General features: G+C 41.8%; 1 protein-coding gene across 14 annotated transcripts in view; it reads left to right on the top strand.

The window, feature by feature from the left end:
• The window catches only part of EIF4G3 (eukaryotic translation initiation factor 4 gamma 3), a 401491-nt gene that overhangs the window by 139496 nt on the left and 241164 nt on the right, over positions 1–20831 (top strand). For all 14 annotated transcript variants that reach the window (XR_010923447.1, XR_010923446.1, XR_010923445.1 and 11 more), the window contains one exon: positions 7662–7790. Coding sequence is in view for 5 of the 14 variants with exons in the window: in XM_067566991.1 (XP_067423092.1) it covers positions 7662–7790 (129 nt within the window). In the remaining 9 variants the exon portion in view is untranslated. The remainder of the gene's footprint in view (positions 1–7661; positions 7791–20831) is intronic.

Here is a 20831-nt window from a genome sequence, read left to right on the forward strand (position 1 = left end):
CTCCTTCACTCTGGAAGAAGTATTGGTAAGTGAGTTAGAGCAGAAGAATGGAAGCTAGGACTCGTGCTTCAGTTTCATCTTTACCATGGACCCACCATGTGACTTTAGGCCCACACTTCACCCCTACATCTTAGTTTCTTCTTCAGTAAAATGTGTCTAATAACATAATAGTGACGTACCTCCTAGGGGAGATGGGAGGTTTCTTTTATAATTGTAAATGCTTTCAGGCTTTTGCTATAGAGGAGGGCACGGAGATAGTATTATTAGTGAGACTCTCATGCAAGATGTGCAGACAACCTATATCAATGCTGTCATTCCTCTACATTGTGTTAATATTACTGTCTACAGCATGGCCAAGGCTCAGCTATGGGATGGGTCCTCTGCCACTTCCTCCCCTCTTCTCCCCTCACTGTAAATTTAATCCACCACATGGTCACCTGTCCTTGTCGCCCATTGTGAATATATTTACTATGTGAGGGATACACAATAGAGGATGCATGGCTAGCTTTCTGGTCTGCAGAGTAACTGACAAATAATTATCTTGTTTCGCACCCAACTCAAAATCAACCCGGGTTTGATTCACTGCAAAGGCAATGGAGCCCTCTGAAGTGGTTTCACACCGGACATGGAATTTGTGCTGCAGTGGAATGTCAGTAGTGTTTTAGAGACAGTCCACTATGTCAATGTGGGCAGTCACAAACCATGACCCATATTGTTGAGGACTGCTAAACGACTCAACTTCCTGGAGGTCTTTGTGCCTTCAACATCATTGATAAGAATGCTGTGGCTTGGCTTGACTGGATTGCATAAATCAAATAAATAAATACTGTAAGTATCTCCCTTCCTGTTGCTCATTTAGAAGGCAGCCGAGTTCTTTATGAGCATCTCTTGAGCTTGTTCTGGGTAAATGACAGGCAGTGGGACTTTGAAAGAACTCTTTGATTGTACATAATGCTGATCACTCCTAAACCATAAAGATTTCAGAGATAACTTTTGAGAATTAAAAGCTTAAAGGATGGGAAAAGGATTCCTGAAAGGCCTGATTGACAGGTTTTCACCATTGCATGCACTAATGGGATTTTAATTTAGTCCTTTGTAGTCAGCCTTTGAACATTCAAGAGACCCTTTAAAAGACTGCTTTACTCCTAGCAATAACCTCAGCAAGAAGAGTCAATAAGCTGCAAGCTTTGATGTCTGACCTTTCTTATACATTTTTTCATAAGGAGACAGATAGTGTATATTTTTTGTTCATGCTCATTCTTACCTAAAATAGTTTCTAAATTCTGCTTGAACCAGTTGAAATCTATTCTCCCTTTTTTCTCCTAGTACATTTTTTTCTTGGAAAAGTTAGGCTGCATAACTTAGAAGTTAAGAGGGTCCATAATTACTATCTAGACAGGACAAACCCTCTTCATACATTCTCTGGGGGCTTGTCTATACAGCAAGTTACTGTGTGGAAAGCCAGGATGTGAATCAATAACACACCACCTTGTCACACAGTAACTCACCGTGTGGATGCTGTTATAACAAAGTGAAAGTCCTGGAATGCAGCTTAGCAGTTTGTAGTATGTGAATCCCCACTCCGGGACTTTGGCTGCACTATATTATTGTCCACATGATGAGTTACTGTGTGGCAAGCTGCTGCGGGGTAGATTCACAACCTGACTTACTATGCAGTAACTCGCCTTGTAAACATGGCTTGGGGAGTCTAAGGCCTGGTCTACACTGGCGACTTAGGTCACCTTAAAGTCATTTAAATCAACTTAATTACACCCGCGTCTACACTGGCACCCCTGTTAATTTGAATTAAGGTGCCTGTAAAATCGACTTAATAAGACCACCTCTGCAAGAGGCGTAGCACCTAATTTGAATTTGTTAAGTCGATTTAGTATCATTGTAGATGCACGGAACTTAATTCGAATTAATTGACTTCCGGAATGTATCTCACAATGCCCTGTTTTGACCACTCTGGACAGTCTCGCTGTGTTGCTCAGTGGTCATGCTAGCGGGAAAAGTCCCCTCCCCTCAAGCCCCGGGAAGATTTGAATTTTCATTTCCTGTGCTGCCAGCGTGGAGAGAGCTTTGTCACTGTTCGCCGCATAGCTACTGCAAAGCCCAAACGTGCTCCAGCATGGAGTCAACCGGAGGTCTTAGACCTCATTGGGCTGTGGGGAGAGGAGTCCTTTCTGGCTCAGCTCAGAGCCAGCAAAAGGAATCTGGACATTTATGGAAATATACCCCGGGGCATGCTGGAGAAGAGACACCAGAGGGACGCTCAGCAGTGCTGCGTGAAGATTAAGGAGCTGCGCCAGTCTAACAGCTGTTCTGGCTCCTCACCCAAAAAATGCAGGTTCTATGATGAGGTGCACACAATTCTCAGTGGGGATCCCACCACCGTGCCTCCCCGCATCATCGATACCTCCAGTAGGTCACAGTCCATGATCAATGATGAGGACTCCGTGGACGAGGAGGAGAAGGAAGCTGAGGAGAGCAGGGTGCAGGAGAGCAGGGTGTCTGTTCTCCCCGAAAGTCAGGACTTATTCCTGACCCCCGAGCAGTCCACCAGCACACAGGACAGCACAGATGATCCCAGGGAAGGCACATCTGGTGAGTTTTCTTTCTTATTAACATTTCTGTCCCTGTACATTGGGGGAGGAAGGGGCATGAAGGGGATCTCAGGCATTTCATTGACTGTACTGGATGGTTACCCAGGGAAAAAAAAGTTTATGTGATGAGAAATGCTACGTTTCTCATCAGTTGATATCTCATGGAAAATTTAATGTATGCAATCTGTTATCCCTAGAAAAACTTTTTAGGGGATGGCTGCCTTGTTCCTCCCTCCACGGTAGGATTCTTCTCTGTAATCAAGGTAGTCAACATCATGGCTTCATGTGTTTTAAGCCACACCTCCCCCCCCCCCCCCACCATGCCGTCTGCAGTTCCTCTCTGTAAGGGTTTAAAATACAAGCAGAGATTCCACCACCACTATGCCGTCCGCAGTTCCTTTCTGTACGGGTTTAAAATACAAGCAGATATTTCCTCACCACCACTACCATGCCATCTGCAGTTCCTCTCTGTAATGGTTTAAAATACAAGCAGAAAGAGTGAATCATGCTACATTATATCAAGGGAACCATTTGCAACATTTTAATGGTAACATTGTGTACATTGTTTCTCTGTAATCATTTGCTACATATTTTCAGGGGATCATTATCTAAATTGTTACATTTGTTTCATTTTCTTCACTATACTAACTGTGACTACCTTGTTACTTTTCTTTCATTCTGTAGGCACCTCAGCACTGGACCGACCCTTAAGAAATGCTGCGGACAGACTGTCTCAGATTAGGAAGAGGAAAATAAAAAGCAGAGACGACATGTTTGCAGAACTCATGAACGCCTCAGCAGCCGCAGAGACAGAGCAAAGAGCGTGAAGGCTGACCTTGTCACAGAACAGGGACAGGGAGAGTCTGCGAAAAATGATGGAGCATGATCGCAGCACCACGCAGGAAATGTTGCGAATTATGCGGAACCAGGCAGACGTGCTCCGGTGACTTGTGGAGCTTCAGGAGGAGTGGAGACAGGACAGAGTCCCACTGCAGCCCCTCCATAATGCTCCTCAACCCAGGGCTTTGCTGCCCTCCCCCTCACCCACCCCCAGGAGGTCTCGGAGGAGATTGTCCAGTATGCGGTACGTGCTCTTCTCCAGCCCGTTGAAGGCGAGGAGAAAGCAGTGGCGACCACGCTGAGAGCTGGCCAGCAAGCTACCACCCTACCCCTTGATACAGTGAATGGACACTCCCCCCCTACCCCCATGACTTGAATGTTCAGAAATAAAGTTTTGCATCATTTCAACATGTTTCTTTATTAAATCATATCTTGTTTAGGAGGGATTTGGTGGGCTCAGATATCATTTGGGGTCAGGGTACACCAAAGGCAAAAAACATACAGGAACAGAAATCAGTCCTGCATCTCAATGCAGAACCTGGTTTTGAAAGCTTCTCTAATGCAAAGCGCTCCACGGTTAGCTCTCAGCGTAGTGCTGGCATCTGGTTGCTCATAATTGGTGGCCAGTCTTTCTGCCTCCACAACCCAACCCTGGGGGAACCTCTCACCCTTCGCTTCACACACATTATGAAGATCACAGCAAGCAGATATTACTGAAGGGAGGTACTTCTCACTCATGTCCAGCCTAGTGAGGGGACTCCTCCATCTGGTCTTTAAATGCCCAAAGACACATTCAACAACCATTCTGCAACTGCTTAACCTCTTATTAAAACACCCCTTGTTGCTGTCAAGGTGACCGGTGTATGGCTTCATTAGCCAAGGGAGCAAGGGGTAAGCGGGATCCCCCAGGATCACTATGGGCATTTCCACACCCCCAATCTGAATTTTTTGGTCGGTGAAGAAAGTTCCCGCCTGCATCTTAGAGAACAGCCCCAAGTTATGAAACACACGAGCGTCATGCACCTTCCCAGACCATCCCACACTGATGTCTGTGAAACGACCCCTGTGATCCACAAGCCGCTGCAGGACCATGGCAAAGTACCCCTTGTGGTTTATGTACTCAGTCGCTAGGTGTGCAGGCGCTAAGATGGGGATGTGTGTCCCATCAATGGCCCCCCCCGCAGTTTGGTAAGCCCATCGTGGCAAATCCCTCCACTATGTCCTGCACATTTCCCAAAGTCACTAGCCTTCGTAGCAGAAGTCTATTTCTGACACTGCATACTTGATTCACAGCTATGCTCACTATAGATTTACCAACTCCGAATTGATTTCCAATCGAGCGGTAACATTCGGGGGTTGCCAGCTTCCAGAGAGCGATGGTGACTCTCTTGTCCACCGACATAGCTGGTCTCGAGTGAGTGTTCACACGTTTCAGGGACAGTGCCAGCTCCGAGCACAGTTCCAGGAAAGTTGCCTTTTGCATCCTAAAGTTTTGCAGCCACTGATCATCATCCCACAGCTGCATAATGATGCGGTCCCACCACTCTGTGCTTGTTTCCCTGCACCAGAACCTGCGTTCCATGAACTGCAGATGACACGTTACAGCCTGCAGCAACCAGGAATTGTTCCGTTCAATGTCTTCTAGCAGGGCAGCCTCGGTGGCATCGGTGTTGTCTCTGCTTCTGCTTGTTGCTCTATTTTGAAAATAGTCAATGATAAGCCACGATGTATTTGTTACACTCACAATTATAGTGCAACGTTGAGCTGGCTCCATGTCTCTGCAGCAATGGCAATCGCGGGAAGTAAAAAAAGGCGCGAAAAACTTTTTCTGGTTTTTTTTGGGTGGGGGCGGGAGGGAAGGGTGGTGGAAGCAGCGTTGCATCCTGGGATGAAGACACTCGATCCAACAGCCAGTGTGGCTAGTTGCACTATGGGATAGCTATCCACATTGCACTGCTTTCTAATTCGAATTAAGACTAGTCAGTGTGAACGCAAGAGACCAGTGCAAACACCGTAGTGTGTACACTCTGCTGTGTTTTCTAAAAATCACCTACTGAAAGTCAAATTAAACAAAGTCGACTTCCCGCCTAAGGGTAGTGGCTGACTTTAGCCAGATACTGCCTTAATGGGTTAGGCTCAGTATGCAAATCTGCTATGACTTTGCAGTTATTTCAGTACCTGACGGTCTCAAACACATTCCAACAAGTCCAAAGCTACTTCTACAGCATGTCTAAGAACTATATAATTGAATTAATTAAAGCTACTACCTGGAACACAGTTCTTCCAACTCTTGATTGGCTTCCAGATCTAATGCTTAGTTTGGATGAATGATCCTGCAATTAGTCGACCTCAGGCCTACATTCTTTGCACATTGCTGTTTAATCTTGGTATGGCTTCAATACTGACAATACTCAAAAGATCTAACTTGTCAACATTTGTGGTTTCTTTTGAAGAATGTTAGTATAGATGCATATTTTCATTCTCCATCCTCACTTCTCGAAAGTCTCTGACGTGGATTCCGTTTAAATGGATCTGAATTGGGGAGTGTGCTTCCTTAATGGTCAGAGCGTTGTAGAGGGTTCTATTTTTGATGCTGAAAGTATTGAAGGGTGTGGATCTATGCTGACAATACATGAAGAACCAGTTATTGTTTAGTAACTTCTTTTTTTCAACAGGAAGTAAGCCACTTATTTTCTAGGGGGTGATGACTAGCGTGCACACAGTCTTCTGAATGGTCTGGTTATAAGTGAATAATAATAACTGAATAAGTAAACAAGTGAATAAAATAAATTTTCTCCAACTGTAGATTCTGATGTCCTTTCTAGATGTTCTTTAAGCACCGAATAAAAAATCTTCTTTTGACTTGACAAGCCCTAAATGATGACTAGGTTTTTAATATTTAATTAATTGTGAAAATTTCACAATATTCTGTACTACAGAGGTCCCCAAACTGGGGGGTGTGCTTCCCTGGGGGAGCATGGAGGAACCTTACAGGAACGCGGCGGGGCCTGGGCCAGCCCTGACGGGGGTGGGAAGAAAACACCACCCAGCCTTGCTCTGTCCCCATCTCCACTCCAGCCCTACCCTGTCCCCTGGCTGCAGCCCTGGGCCCCGCTCCTGGCCGTGGACCATGCTGATTCCCTGCTCCTGGCTGGTCTGGGTCCCATTCACTGCCCCAGGCCCTGCGGCCCTGTTGCTGGTTCCATGCCCCATTTGCAGCCCTGACTCCACAGCTACAGCTCGGGCCCCAGTTCCCAGCCCGAGACTGCAACTTTGGCCCCACTCCTGGCCTTGGTTACCGATTGCGGCTCCTGGAAGGGACATGGATTAGGTAAGGGCAGTATTTTGAAATTCCTGAGATTTAAATGTCTGTTTTTAAACAAAGAGAGGTGTTGGTCTGAGTACTGTTCATTGAGAAAAGAGTGCTAGACTGTTGCACTCCTGAGTATAAAACAAATTAGCAAAGATTTCATTGCACTGAATTGCTGGGGGATATTTCTTGCAGTTGTGATTGCTCATCTCTTGTTTTACTGACCTGGAAAACTGTATTTTAAATACCTTAGTTGGAGTGAATCTCGCATTTTAAATATGGTAGAATAGAAACAAGCGTATGAGACATGGAGATTATTTTATTTAAATCTATGTAGTGTGTGTAACTTTTTTGAGAGACTGAGGAAGGAACTAGTTTTCCAAAAGAACTGCTTTGAATTTTACTCTTCTTTATTGATGTCAAGTCCATCAGCAATGTGAGATTTTCCGTGCAGTCCTCATTCCCTTTTGAGGGAGAAATGGGGAATTTCGTTGCCATTATGGGTCACATATTCTGACAGGTAGCAAGCCCCAGTTGCACCACTTTGCAAATCGTAGTGAGTAGTTTTCTGTAGCACAAAATCATAACATTGTTTGGTATAATTTATAATGATTGACACACTCACAATAAAGGCACTGGACTGAAATATCAAGGATATTGCAATGAAAGCCCCCACTATCACTGAATCAAGCTAGTGATATTCGTTCCCACATCTTCATGACCACCAATTTCACATAAATAGCTAAATAATGTTTGAATTAGACCCCATTTTAAAAATGCAGCTAACTCTGGATTCATATCTGGCAGTTCCTTACTCCCAGATTATAACATAGGTAAATAATAGAACAGTATATAAAGATTTAATTACTAATACTATGTTTTACTAATAGTTTATCTCCTTACAGGTAACACAGGTAGCAAGACAGCCAGGACCTCCTGCTCCATCCCCTTACTCTGCACATGAAATAAATAAGGGACACCCAAATCTTGCTGCAACGCCACCAGGACATTCATCTTCTCCAGGACTTTCACAGGTGAGATAGGTGCTGGTCAGAAATTGGCTTGCTCTTGTTTTTTTAGTTTATTTTCTCAGCTCAAAGAGCTCAACTTACATTTGAGTTATCTGCTCTCTGTGACCGGTGTAAAACTGATTAATGGGGAGCATGCCATTTTTAAGCAACTCAAACCAGGGTGGATTGGTTTAAATCAGGGCAATTTAAATCATTGATTTAAATAATGATTTAAATCACCAAGAGAAAATCATTGATTTAAATCAAGTTTCCCACTGATACTTCACCTTCTTAAACAATGGTGCAAATCTGATCACTAAAACATGTTAATTTACAACTCAATACAGCATTTTACAACATCTAGGAGGGTATATTTTGTGTAATTTTTTAGATAACTTGATTTTTATTAATTTATGAAATAGTACATAATACTAATTTACCTATGTCAAGCTGCCGATTCAGCAGCAGTGCATTAGGAATGGTAAGAACTAAATCACACACGCAAACACAATAGCACTTATATTTTATTAGACTAAATCTTAAATGTTATATAAATGTTTCACATTTGCAATTGCAGCAGTCTCCTGAGTTGCTGGTTGACGGCTGACCTTAAATTCTTTTTTTTTTTTTAATTTTCAAATGTTATTAACTCTAATAGACAAGTCATCACAACACTAAACGTATACTGTCCTTAAAATTTCTACAACTAGCTCTTATCTTCTCCACTCCCACTGTCATTTTTATTCAAAGACTGAAACAGAAATACGAGTTTTCCTGCTTTTTCATCTCCCCGTCGATTTCTTAGCTTTGAGTGAATAATACCAGACAATGAAAATGTTCTCTCTGTGTCTGCAGAAGCAGCTACTGCTGTGAAAAGTTGGCTTAGCAACTGAAGGAACTCTGTTTCAAGGTGCCTGGCTAATGATTTCCCCTAATTCAGGGGAGTGACTTTGTTCAAAACATCATCAGTAAACATGTACTGTTTAAATGGTTCCGCTCCAGCCTTTAAATTTTGATGACTGGCATAACTGAGGAGTGATTCTGAGATGTCCATGCCATAGCAGCAGCATCTTTTTCAGAAGTTTGGCATCTACCTTTATATCTGGGGTGAGAATGTTCACAAGAAAATGTGGTGGAGTTAGTGTTTGATCCATTCGCTTCTTTATTGCCTGTAGTTTAACTTTCTGATGAGATATTTCTTTCTTCAATGTCTCTTGAAGTGCCTTCCAAATTTCGACAGCATCAGCAATGCATCAGCAATTTCTCTGAAGTTTGTTTAAGGCTGAGGATATAGGCTTCGGTATACTGAGCATATCCTCTACATTCCTCTTTAATCCAGTGTTAGATAATTTGGATGAAATACTTCCATCTATTTTATCATGGTTTTCTTCACAAAGTTTTATGAGAATAGGCCAGTTCTTAATAAATTGTTCAAAACAATCAATCACAGAATTCCATCGAATATCTTGGGGGAGAATTAGTTTGGATCCTCCTGCTCTCTTCAGTGAAGCTGAAGCAGAATGGTTGTTACGGAAGTATTTTGCGACTTCAACAACATTTTCTTTCATTCCTGGAGAAGATGTACTTAAGTCTTTGGCTAAAAGATGCATTAAATGGGCACTGCAGTCACATTTTATTAAGGAGCATCCTTCCGTTTCTTCTTCTAAGTATCTTCTCATCTTTCCCACATTTGCAGCATTCATTTGTGGTCCGCCGATACAGAGGGTCCGTGGTTTGATATCCCGGTAGCGAGAAAAGAGCAGCCGGACGAGGAAGTACCTTACACTGTTAGTTTATTTAAGCAGCACTCAAACTGTGAAAGTTACAAATCTTAGGCTATCATTACAACACTCAGCTGCTGGGGATATAAATCAGGCAGTTACCACAATAAGGAAGGGGAAGCCCATTACCCCCCTGTAAGCGGACTGCAACCAGGGAGCAAACCTGCCACGCAGCACCCGCTGGATCCTCTACAAGTCTGTGGAGAGCTTTGGGGCCGGGCAGCACCCGGGAGGTCCCAATATACTTCTCCCCCTCCCACTTCTAGCAATAAGCTCCTTGGTTATGTCTCAATCCACTTGGGGATTGGGTCCTAACATTTGTTATTCTCTCTGCTATTGGCACTTAGCTAGGGACCAATCTGCTATAAGCTGTGGTTACTTGTGTTCGTCTCTAGCTGCTCTATTTCAAGCTCATATCTAGGTCATGGTGCGGTTAACATATTTCCTGAGTTTATGCCCAGGTCATGAGGCACCTAGCTTTGCTTGAGAGGCCTACCTTTGCTCATGGGGCCTAACTGTTATTACTTATGCTAACTCAGGCCTAGCCTTGTCACTATGCTATTATATCCACGTTATAATATTCTTCCGCTCCTTACATCATTGTCTGTGACGAAACTGCACACATGACAGTTGAATTTTTGTTCACAGTTTATTACAGCTTTCACTGCCACTTCTTTTAAATATTCTGTTATGTGGACATTTCCTGATATATCTATTGTTTCTGAAAGATATGCAACCCCATCTTCTGTTGTCACACGTGCACATATTACTGGATCATTGTACATTGCTCCACCCATTAAGGTTTAATCTGGCAAATTTCCCCTCAGTATTTCTTGCACGCTGTTCAAGTTTCTTCTCATACGCTCAATGAAGCGTTTATTGTTAACAATGTGAAAAGGAGAATTTGTGGCATAAATAAACCGAGCAATCTTTTCATCTATGGTGTCTTGTTGGTATTTGCTGGTTCTTACTACAAACCCATCCATGGTGGTGGTTTTACTGGATGACTGAAATTTTACTTGCTACTAGAGCCATTAATTCATTTTTATGAGACTATAAATGTAGGTTTAGCATGTTTGTGATGAGATTTAATTGCAACTGTTATTTTTTAAATGAGAGAGAAATTTAGTATTTTATTGATGATTTAAAAAAAAAAATATCCAATTTAAATAAAAAAAAAATTCTGATTTTTTTAATTAAAAAAAAATAAAATTGATTTTTATCCACCCTGACTCAAACCCTGCAGTGACTTATGTGTGCCACTCTAGTTGGTTGTTAATCATTAGTCTATCATTGCTCATGAAATGAAAAGATTATATTGGTGTCATCTTAAAAAAATTGCAGAAAATATTAGTGACAGTAAGGAATATCCCCATTTCCTCACAAGCTGTTCTGAGTTATTGTCCACTTTTGTTTTAACAATTGCAGAAGTGCCTCACATACTGTTCTAGAGATTTTCCGTGTTACATTTTTTACAGAATACTGGTGGGCAAAGCACTTTACAATTAATATTAAAAAGGATGAAATAAAGAGTTACAAACGTAAGTGCCAGTATTACAAGATAAAAGGACTAATTGCCCTCCCCTCCTCCCCCCAAAAAAAGTACAGAAGAAGAGTGAAATAGAAGTAATAGTAAGGATGAACAAATAATGTTTGATTAGCAAGTTGTTGAGAACAAATTAGTTTTTAGATGTTTTAAAAGACTAGTGTTGTATTAGAGTGAAAGTGAAAGAAGGAGCATATTCTGTTTTTAAAAAGGGGGGGCAGGAGAGAGAAGAGGGACAGAGGAGGAGGATAATTAGAAAAAGGAGATTGAGAGGGGTAATGCATGAAGTTATGAAAGGTTGGAAGTGGAGGAAAGCCAATGGTGTAGCGAGCAGACACAACGAGAACCAGAATCTTAGGACTTTTCCACACAGAAACTCAATGCAGGGTAGGCTAGTGTGCTGTAGATTCACACCCTGGTGTGCTGCACACTAAGTTAATATAGAAAAACTCTTAAACTTAATTTGGATTTCAGTTGAGCAGATGGAAAAAATGTGAATCTGTGAGATACCCAGGAGGTTAAGATGGGCAGTAGAGTTCTGAACAAGTTGTATCAGTTTATGGGAGAAAAGAGGAAGACCAATTGTGGAAGGGTTGGAGGAGGGCAGTGTCCAGAAGACAGGATACGAGATAATGAGAGCTTCAAGCTTAGTGTAGGACCAAGAAAAAGCAACTAAAAATCTTGGCAAACACTTCTGAAATTTTCAGCCAACCTCTCTAATTTGGGAGAAGCAGTAAAGTATGAGCCACTTTTCAGACAGTTTTGATGTGTAAAAGCAAATGAGGAGAGGTAAAAGAGAAAAAGGAGATTGTGTGAAACATTCCAGCTAGTGTAAATATAGCATTTAGCAGATTACAGATAAAACACTACATATCTGATACATGGGCTGCAGCACCTTGCAGGAAAACTGAAGACCCATGATCATGTCTGGAAACTTGCAAATGCTACCTTTTTAGAGGCCTGGGAAGTGGAAACAAAAGTATCTTGCAGGCATTGTGGATGCTCTCCTGAAGCATTACCTTGTGCTTTTATTTCAGTGCTGCTATTTACCCATTCTCTAGTTTGAAGGTTGAGCCTCACACTAGAAAGAGAAACAAATTCCAAGGGTGAAGGAATCTGGAAAAACCCCAATATCTTAATTGACTTTTCTTGTATAGCATCAAACTCATTCATGGTGAAGTTGTGGACAAAGGGAAAGCCAATCCTGAATGACACTGAGGGAAGGGGAGAAGAAGAGTGACCTAGATAGAGTTTTAAATATTTGCCAAGTTTTTTTTCCTCTTAATATTTTTTAATTAAGTCAATGTTTGCATAGAAGATGGTGTCTGTGGTAGAATCCCCACTCTAGCCAGCCATGGAGAATTCTAGTTTGCTGTTCCAATGACTCTTAGGAGCTTTGAAATTAGACACAGACTGTGCCACCACCACATAGACTACAGCATTTTTTATCTGTGATGATCAGTAGGAGGATCGTGGCCCTGTATCCTCCCCACCATCTTGGGGACACTTGTGAGTGTTAGGAGGGAACAGTTCCTATACTTGATTGTACCGGCAGTATTTGCACCAGGCTTCTTGGCTCCTATCCAAAACAAGTGTTACTAGAGAAATCAGTTGCACTTGTGGCAACAGTTGCACTTTAGAGAGTAAACCAGCATGGAAGAGAAGCAGCAGTCCCTAAAATGTGGGGAAAGAACTCCAGCAAACACGGTAAAAGCAATTTTTCCTGATTAGCATATAAGAAAGGCGGTAGAGATTAATAGGGATCCTCTCACGCCTTCCTACTTTGCTCTGATAGCCAGCATCCCTGCACATGGGTAAGCTCCCAGAGATACTATGCTGAATGCATTTAGCAATAGGAGAGTAGGCAGGTATGTAGGCAGACACCTGTCCCTTGTGAGTGACCAGTAAATGTCTTCTCATAGCTATATTACCTCACATCTATACCATTACTGCCAAAAGCAGCCTCAGAAAAATCCAAAAGTAAAGGTATGAAGATGGTTGCTCCCCCTCCACTAGTTCGTCTGAGTCTCCTCCAGTAGGAATACCTGCAAAGGTTACAAACAAAAATTCAAGAGAAAACAAAGGACACATCCGAGGGTATCAGATTCTTCCTTAGTTGACTCCACTTTCTTTCCCTGGAAGTGGGAGAGCGATCGCAGTTCAGTTTGGAAAAGAAAATCTGAACAGCAGCCAAAACAGACTAGTCATGATGGATTGCTATTACGCCATGTTAAAAAGGGTCTTCTAAGCTTCTTGGGCTGGACCAAACCCTTTAAGCTCCCAAGCAGAGAATCATCATAATTTCTGATCGGGAAATGTTTTCCACGCAAATGTTAAAAGAGCCAAATTTTCCAACTAAGCTCAGCCATAGAGGAGGTTATCTCATTGGAATGGGATCAAGCATCTAGTGGGAGATGCCTCAACAGACAGGAAGTACTCTTGTACAAACGTGGCAGGACAAAATCCTGGTATGAATGACAGAAGTCTATGTTGCTTTGAATGTGGAGGCCAAAGTAATGGTCACTGCCATTGAAGACAATTGCATGAAGGACCATGATTGAGGCCTCACTTTGCAGAGACTATGAAAAGGCAGGTATCATCTACAAACCTCCATTTCAGGCACCTGCTTTGATAGGGTATCTCCTCAGGGCACAGTCAACTAATAGACTAGTTCAGCCACAATGCACTCAATACTGTCGGAACAAAATTTCCTTGGCATTGTGTCAATTAAATTGATTGATTACATTGCTGTTAGTTTCTCCTCTTATTTCATGGTTTCCAGTGTATTACGAAGAATCACAGAAATGTAGGGCTGAAAGGGACCTTGAGAGGTCATCTAGTCTAGACCCCTGCACTGAGGCAGGACCAGGTACACATAACAGAATACCTAACAGGTGTTCATCTAACTTGTTCTCAAAGACTTCAATAACAGGGATTCACAGCTTTCCTTGGAAGCCCATTCCACTGCTTAACTAACCTAATAGTTGGAAAGATTCTACTAATATCTAACCTAAATCTCTCTTGGTTTAGAACAAGCCGATTACTTCTTGTCCTACCTTCAGTAGATATGGAGAACAGTTGATCATCATTCTCTTTATAACAGTCCTTAATGTATTTTAAAACTTAGGAGATTCCCCCGGAGTCTTCTCTTCTCAAGATTAAACATGCCTGTTTTTATAAATTTTTTCTCATAGGTCAGATTCTGGGGATCATTTATAATTTTTGTTGCTCTTCTCTGGAGTCTCTCCAGTTTGTCCACATCTTTCCTAAAGTGTGATGCCCAGAACTGGACACAGTACTTCAGCTGAGGCCTCACCATTGTGGAGTAGAGTGGGACAATTGTCTTCCGTTTCTTACATGTGATATTTCTGTTAATACATCCCAGAATTATATTAGCTTTTTTACAGTTGCATCACATTGTTGACTCATGTTCAGTTTGTGATACACTATAATCCCCAATCCTTTCCAGCAGTATTACCACCTAGCCAGTTATTCCCTATTTTGTAGGAGTGCATTTTCTTCCTAAGTTTAGTACTTTGCATTTGTCTTTATTGATTTTCATCATGTTGATTTCAGACAAGATCTCCAATTTGTCAAGGTGTTCTTGATTTCTTATCCTGTCCTCCAATCTGCTAACACTGACCCAGCCATAAACATATATAACCCCTATAAACACATATAATGCTAATAATAATACCACTAAATTACATTAATAATAATAATAATAATAATAATTAATAAATTACTCTTACCTGAGTAAGAAGCTAAGCCTTTCCTGGTGCAGCCACCACCGTCCACTCTGTGTGGCCCCGCCTCTTCCTGTCCCTCATGGACTGAGGGTAATGGAGGCAGTCGGTGCTGGCGGGCTGGCCAGGGTTGCTCCAGGCCCCCACTAGTGCAGGGCTACTCTGTTCCACCCAGGTGCCCGGCCAGCATGGGGTTTGTGGGGGGGGGCTGCACCTCCGCTCCAGCCGGCTTGGGACTGGGAGGCTGCTCTTCCACTCTGGCCAGCTCAGAGCTGTTGCTCCCTTGGGGGGGCTGCTCCTCTGCTCCAGCTGTCCCGGGGCTCAGGGGGGCTCTATTACTGAAGCCTCATGGACCCCCTGTAATCTTTGGCATCCCCTAAGTGGGTCCTGCATCCCAGGTTGGGAACCATTACTCTAGGTGCTTACAAATTGATTGTTAAATAATTTATTCCCATATCTTTCCAGGTGTCAAATTTAGGCTGATTGGTCTATAATACCCTGGGTGCTCTCTGTTCTCCCTTTTAAGGTAAATACTATCTTGGCCCTTCTTCAGTCATCCGGGACCTCACCTGTCCTCCATGAGTTCTCAAAGATAGCTGCTAATGGTTCTGAGATTGCTTTAGCTAGTTCCTTTAGTATCCCAGCCTAGCCAACTTATTTTGGCTTGTGTTCCTTCCGTCTTGTTGTTAATGTGTTAATTATTTGGTCACAATTTACCTTGTCTGTGAAGACTGAAGCAAGATAGACATTAAATGCCTCAACCTTCTTCTTGATGTAGTCTATTAATAGCTCTCTATCCCTGCTAAATAGAGGACCTACACTTTCCTTTGTTATTCTCTTGTTCCCAATGTATTTATCAAAACTCTTTTGTTTTTTATGTCCCTTGCTATTTGTAACTCGTTTTGTGCCTTAGATTTTCTGATTTTGTCCCTAAATGCTTGTACCATCCTTTTGTACACACCCTTAGCAATGTGTCGATGTTTCTATTTTTTGTAGGCTTTCTTTTTGATGTTCAGATCATTAAAAAGCTCCTGATGGAGCCATATTGGTCTCTTACTATTGTTTCCTATCTTCCTTTCACATCAGGATAGTTTAGTGTTGCACTTTTACTACTGACTGTCGCCTTGAGAAACGATCAGCTTTCCTGAACTCCTTTTCCCCGTAGATTTTCTTCCCATAGAACCTTACCTGCCAGTTCTCTGAGGTTGTCATAATCTGCTCTTTTGAAGTCCATTTTCCTTGTTCTGCTGCTGTCCTTCCTTTCCTTAAAATCATGAATTTGTCATTTAATTATCACTTTCTCCAAAATTGCCTTCAATCTTCAGATTCACAACCAATTCCTCCTTGTTAATCAGAATCAAGTCTGAAATGGCTGTTCCCCTGGTTACTTTCTCCACTTTCTGGAACCAAAAGCTGTCGACAGTACGTTCAAAGAACTTACTGGGCATTTTGTGTTTTGCCATCTTACTTTTTCAATTTTCCAAGGGATGGCTGGGTAGCTAAAGTCCCCCATGAATACCAGGTCTTATGTTTTGGATATTTCTTCTATTTTTAAAGACCTCTTCACTAGATTGGTGAGTCAGTGTACAAAGATGCTTTTCCCTTTCTTGGTTAGGTGGGCCCCCCATCTCTTCCCAGAATGAAGACGTCTTTCTCAAACAGACCAATCACTAAAGCATTTTGTAGTAGCTGTCCCTTCCAGATTCTTAGGCCTGGTCTACACTGGTGGCTTAATTTGAATTAAAGTCCCTTAATTCGAATTAATTACTCCCGCATCTACACTTGCGCATTGTTAATTCGAATTAAGGAGCCTTTAAAATTGAATTAATAAAACCACCTCTGCAAGTGGATTAGTGCCTGAAGCACATCAGTTAATTCACATTAGTGTGAGTGTGGACGCAATGGGACTTAATTCGAATTAATTGGCCTCCAGACTGTATCCCATGATGCCCGTTTCAGTACCTTCCCCCAAAACAGCCCCGGGAAGATTTAAATCTTCATTTCTTGCGGTGAATGGGTTTAAAATCCAAGCTGCGCTCACACACACCCCTCCCCCCCCCACAACAAGCCCTTTGCAGTTTGTCTCTTTAAGGGTTTGAAAGATTTCACCACCCCACCCCCCTGCTCGCGTGGTGAATGTGTTTTAACTGCCTAGCAAGCCCTTTGCAGTTTGTCCCTTTGAAAGTTTAGCCCTTTAAAGTTTGTCCCTTTGAAAGATTTCACTACCCACCCCTCTCCCCGTGTGGTGAATGTGTTTTAACTGCCAGCAAGCCCTTTGCAGTTTGTCTGTCTAAGATTTGTCCCCTTGAAAGTTTAGCCCTTTGAAGTTTGTCCCTTTGAAAGATTTCACCACCCACTCCCCTCCCCGCGTGGTGAATGCGTTTTAAATGCCTGCAGTGAGAGGAAATTCTTTGCTACATTGTTTTAGTAGCCAATCATGGAAATTGATACTTTCTTAAGCGTTTATTCACAGCCCTACATGTGGATACATTATATCATGCTTTCCATCAGTGAAATGGAAACATTTGTATCACTGTATTAATATACGAACTGACTCCGTTGTTATTTATCTTACATTCTACAGACACCTGTAGAATCAAAATCAAAGGCAAGCAATATACAGAGGGTGGAGGGTGGGGGGAGCATAAAAGGCAAACAACATACAGTTCTAAAGTAATCCAGGATAAGCTGCGATGTATTTGTCTCAGTCAAAATGAGAGCATAGTTCAGCTGGCTCCATGTGCCTGCAGCAATGGCGATCGGGGGAGTAAAAAAACAGCATGAAAATCCTTTTCCTGCTTGTTTGGGGGTGGGGGAAGAGGGTGGGGGAAGCAGTGCTGCATCCTGGGATGATGACACTCGTCACAACAGCCTCTATGGTTAGTTGCACTGTGGGATAGCTTCCCACATTGCACTGCTTTCTAATTCGAATTAAGGCTGGCCAGTGTGGACACAAGAAACCAGCACAAACACTGTAGTGTGGACAATCTGCAGCGCTTTCTATAAATTGCTTTCTGTAATTCGAATTAAGCTAATTCGAATTAGTGCTGCAGTGTAGACATAGCCTTATTTGGTGTCTTGCTTGACAGAGGTATGAGTTGCCTTACTAGATCTGATCAATGGTTGATCTAGTCTGGTATCTTGTTACCAACAATGACCAACACCAGCTGCTTCAAAAGAGGTACAAGAAACCTTGTAGTAGGCAGTTATGGGATGCTCCCCAGAAAGTTTCCTCCTAACCCCCACGTGTTAGAGTTTGGCATAAACCCTGCAGCCTGAATTTATATTCTTTCCACAGCTTTTGTTTATTTTTAATTTTTTTTATATCTAGAAACAATCTTATTTATATACCTTCTAATCCCTCTTTGAATCCTGTCAGATTATTGGTTTCAGGATTGTGGCAATGAGTTCCTCAGGCTAATTGTGTGTTGTTTGAAAAAGGATGACTTTATATCAGTTTTGAACTGGTCATCTTTCAGTTTTCTTGAATGTCCCATTGTTCTAATATTACAAAACTGTGTTGAATAGAAATTCCTAATCTACCTTCTCTGTACTATTCATTATTTTGTAGACTTTTATCATGCTCTCTCTTATTTGTTTCTTCTTAGATAAGCAATCCCAATCTTTTCAGGCTCTCATTGTATTAAAGTTTTTCCTTGTCCCTAATCATTCTTGTCACCTGTCTCTTTACCACTTCTTATTCTGCACATTCTTTTTATGAGCACTTATATAACAGCAGACAAAGGTATAACAAGATCCAATCTCTGGAAGTTTAATTTAGACAAATACAGACTGGAAATAAGGTACAAATTTATAACAGTGAGGGTAATTAACTATTGGAATAACTTTCTGAGAATTGTGGTAAATTCTCAATCTTTGGCAATTTTGAAATGAAGATGCGATGATTTCTAAAAGGTCTGCTCTGGTGCAAACAAGAATTAATTCAGAAACGTTCTGTGTCCTGTGTTGTGCAGGAGATCAGAATAGATGATCACAATGGTTCTTTCTGGCTTTATAATCTGTGACTCTATAAATGTGTAGAAAGTCTGCCCTCTGCATCTCATATTTATTACAGTTGCCTTTCTAGTGTCTATAACATCAGTCAGAAAGGTTTTGGAGAGTTACAAGCTTATAAAAGTTCCAGAGGGGTAGCCGTGTTAGTCTGTAGACAGCAAAAACAACGAGAGTTCTGTAGCACTTTAAAGACTAACAAATTTAATTTCAGCAGGCTTAAGCTTTCGTGGGCTTCAGCTCACTTCCTCAGATGCAGTGAGCTGAAGCCCACGAAAGCTTATGCCTGCTGAAATTAAATTTGTTAGTCTTTAAAGTGCTACAGAACTCTCGTTGTTTAAGCTTACAAAAGATGCTAGTTTTCTCCCCAAAAGCCATAACTATCTACTGGATTTTTTAAGAAATGTAGTCCTACCAAGGGATAAAACTACAGATTAAGTAATAGTGAGCCAAAGGCATTTTCATTTAATTAAATTGTATGTTTAGACTTCCTATGATATGGTCCAGGGCTCAAGTACAAGTGGACATAGAATTCATTTTATTGGAGCGGTGACAACATCTGTAACTTTATTTGCCATGTGCCTAAAGATGAGATTTGTAAATTTAAGTCACATTGTCACAAATCTATCAATGCTAAATCTAAATCAGATGTTCAGTCAAAAGAGCAATGTTCCAATCTCTGTTTAATTAGTAGAGTTCCTCAGCACTCTTCCTCCAGAGAATCGAAACTGTTTGCTAGCTTCCTAAAGCTAGGATCTTTTAGAAGCACTACCATAAAGGAGAAAAGAAGGTTATTAATAGGAATGCTGGTTCTCCAAATGTATTGCCTCTGCAGATGAGGTGCACTCAGTACTTCCTTCCTCCCATCTGCTTCAGAGTTTGAATAGCATTTCAGGAGGTAGAATAGAATTGGGAGATGCTTACATATGGTGTAACTTCTGTATCCTCAGTTCAGGGATGTTGGAGCTGAGATACATGTGCCCTCCTCATTGCCTTACTACTTTAGGAGGATCTGTGTCTATGGCAAGGCACATGGTCATAAAGTGTGGCTTCTTCATAGGGGCATTAAAGATTAGCTAATATCTGTAAAATGCTAGTAAGGAAGAGTATTAAGGGTGCGGTACTTTGCGACCTCAAACATAGGCTTCCAGGACACCGATTAAGGAGTAATGGGATGTATTGCGCCTCTTGTGAGAAAAGAGGTGCAAGTATTATGGATGTCTTGTCATACCCATCTAGTTGAGTTTCATTTAATTTTCTTTGAAATAAACACCAAAAAAAAGTTGATTAATGTAGCACTATTGATGGTTAGGTTATTTTCCTCTCTTGTCTACTTTTTTCAATTAAAAAGCATTTCTCTGTTCTCCTGTTTTATCTGTACAGCATCCTGTGTTTTCCTTTAGAACGACTTAAAACCAGTCCCAGGCATTCCACTGCCCTTCAGAACTAACTTCTGTTGCAAAAGTAGGAGAACTCTGCATCAGTGAAAAACGGTTTTACAAGCCAGTATCCACTGTAAAAGGCATTCGGCGTCCCTCTGCTTGTCAAAATCCCATGGCCTTGAAATCACACTTCTGGTTTCTGGAATGTTTTAAACTCTTTTAAATATAGAATCCTAGAATTATAGGAGATTAGGGTTGGAAGGGACATCAGGATGTCATCTAGTCCAATCCCCTGGTTAAAGCAGCACTAACCCCAACTAAACCATCCCAGCTGGGGCTTTGTCAAGCCACACCTTAAAAGCCTCTAAGGATGGAGATTCCACTGCCTCATATGCTTGAATGCACAGCACATGGTGATATAGGAATCTCATGGCAATATGTGACCCAGAGTCATACATACAGCTTCTCATTTGTATTTCTTTGCACTAAAGGACCCCCAGTAATCAAGAGACTGGGGGAGGGGTAGAAACCTCTTCTCTCCCACCTACCCTCCTCAGTTATAGAATTGGAGAGAAGTAAAGTAGCCGCAACACACCCTG

Source organism: Emydura macquarii, unplaced genomic scaffold (genome assembly GCF_026122565.2).
Source record: "Emydura macquarii macquarii isolate MOO-44397 ecotype Brisbane River unplaced genomic scaffold, CSIRO-AGI_Emac_v2 contig_2768, whole genome shotgun sequence".
NCBI classification, from domain to species: Eukaryota; Metazoa; Chordata; order Testudines; family Chelidae; genus Emydura; species Emydura macquarii.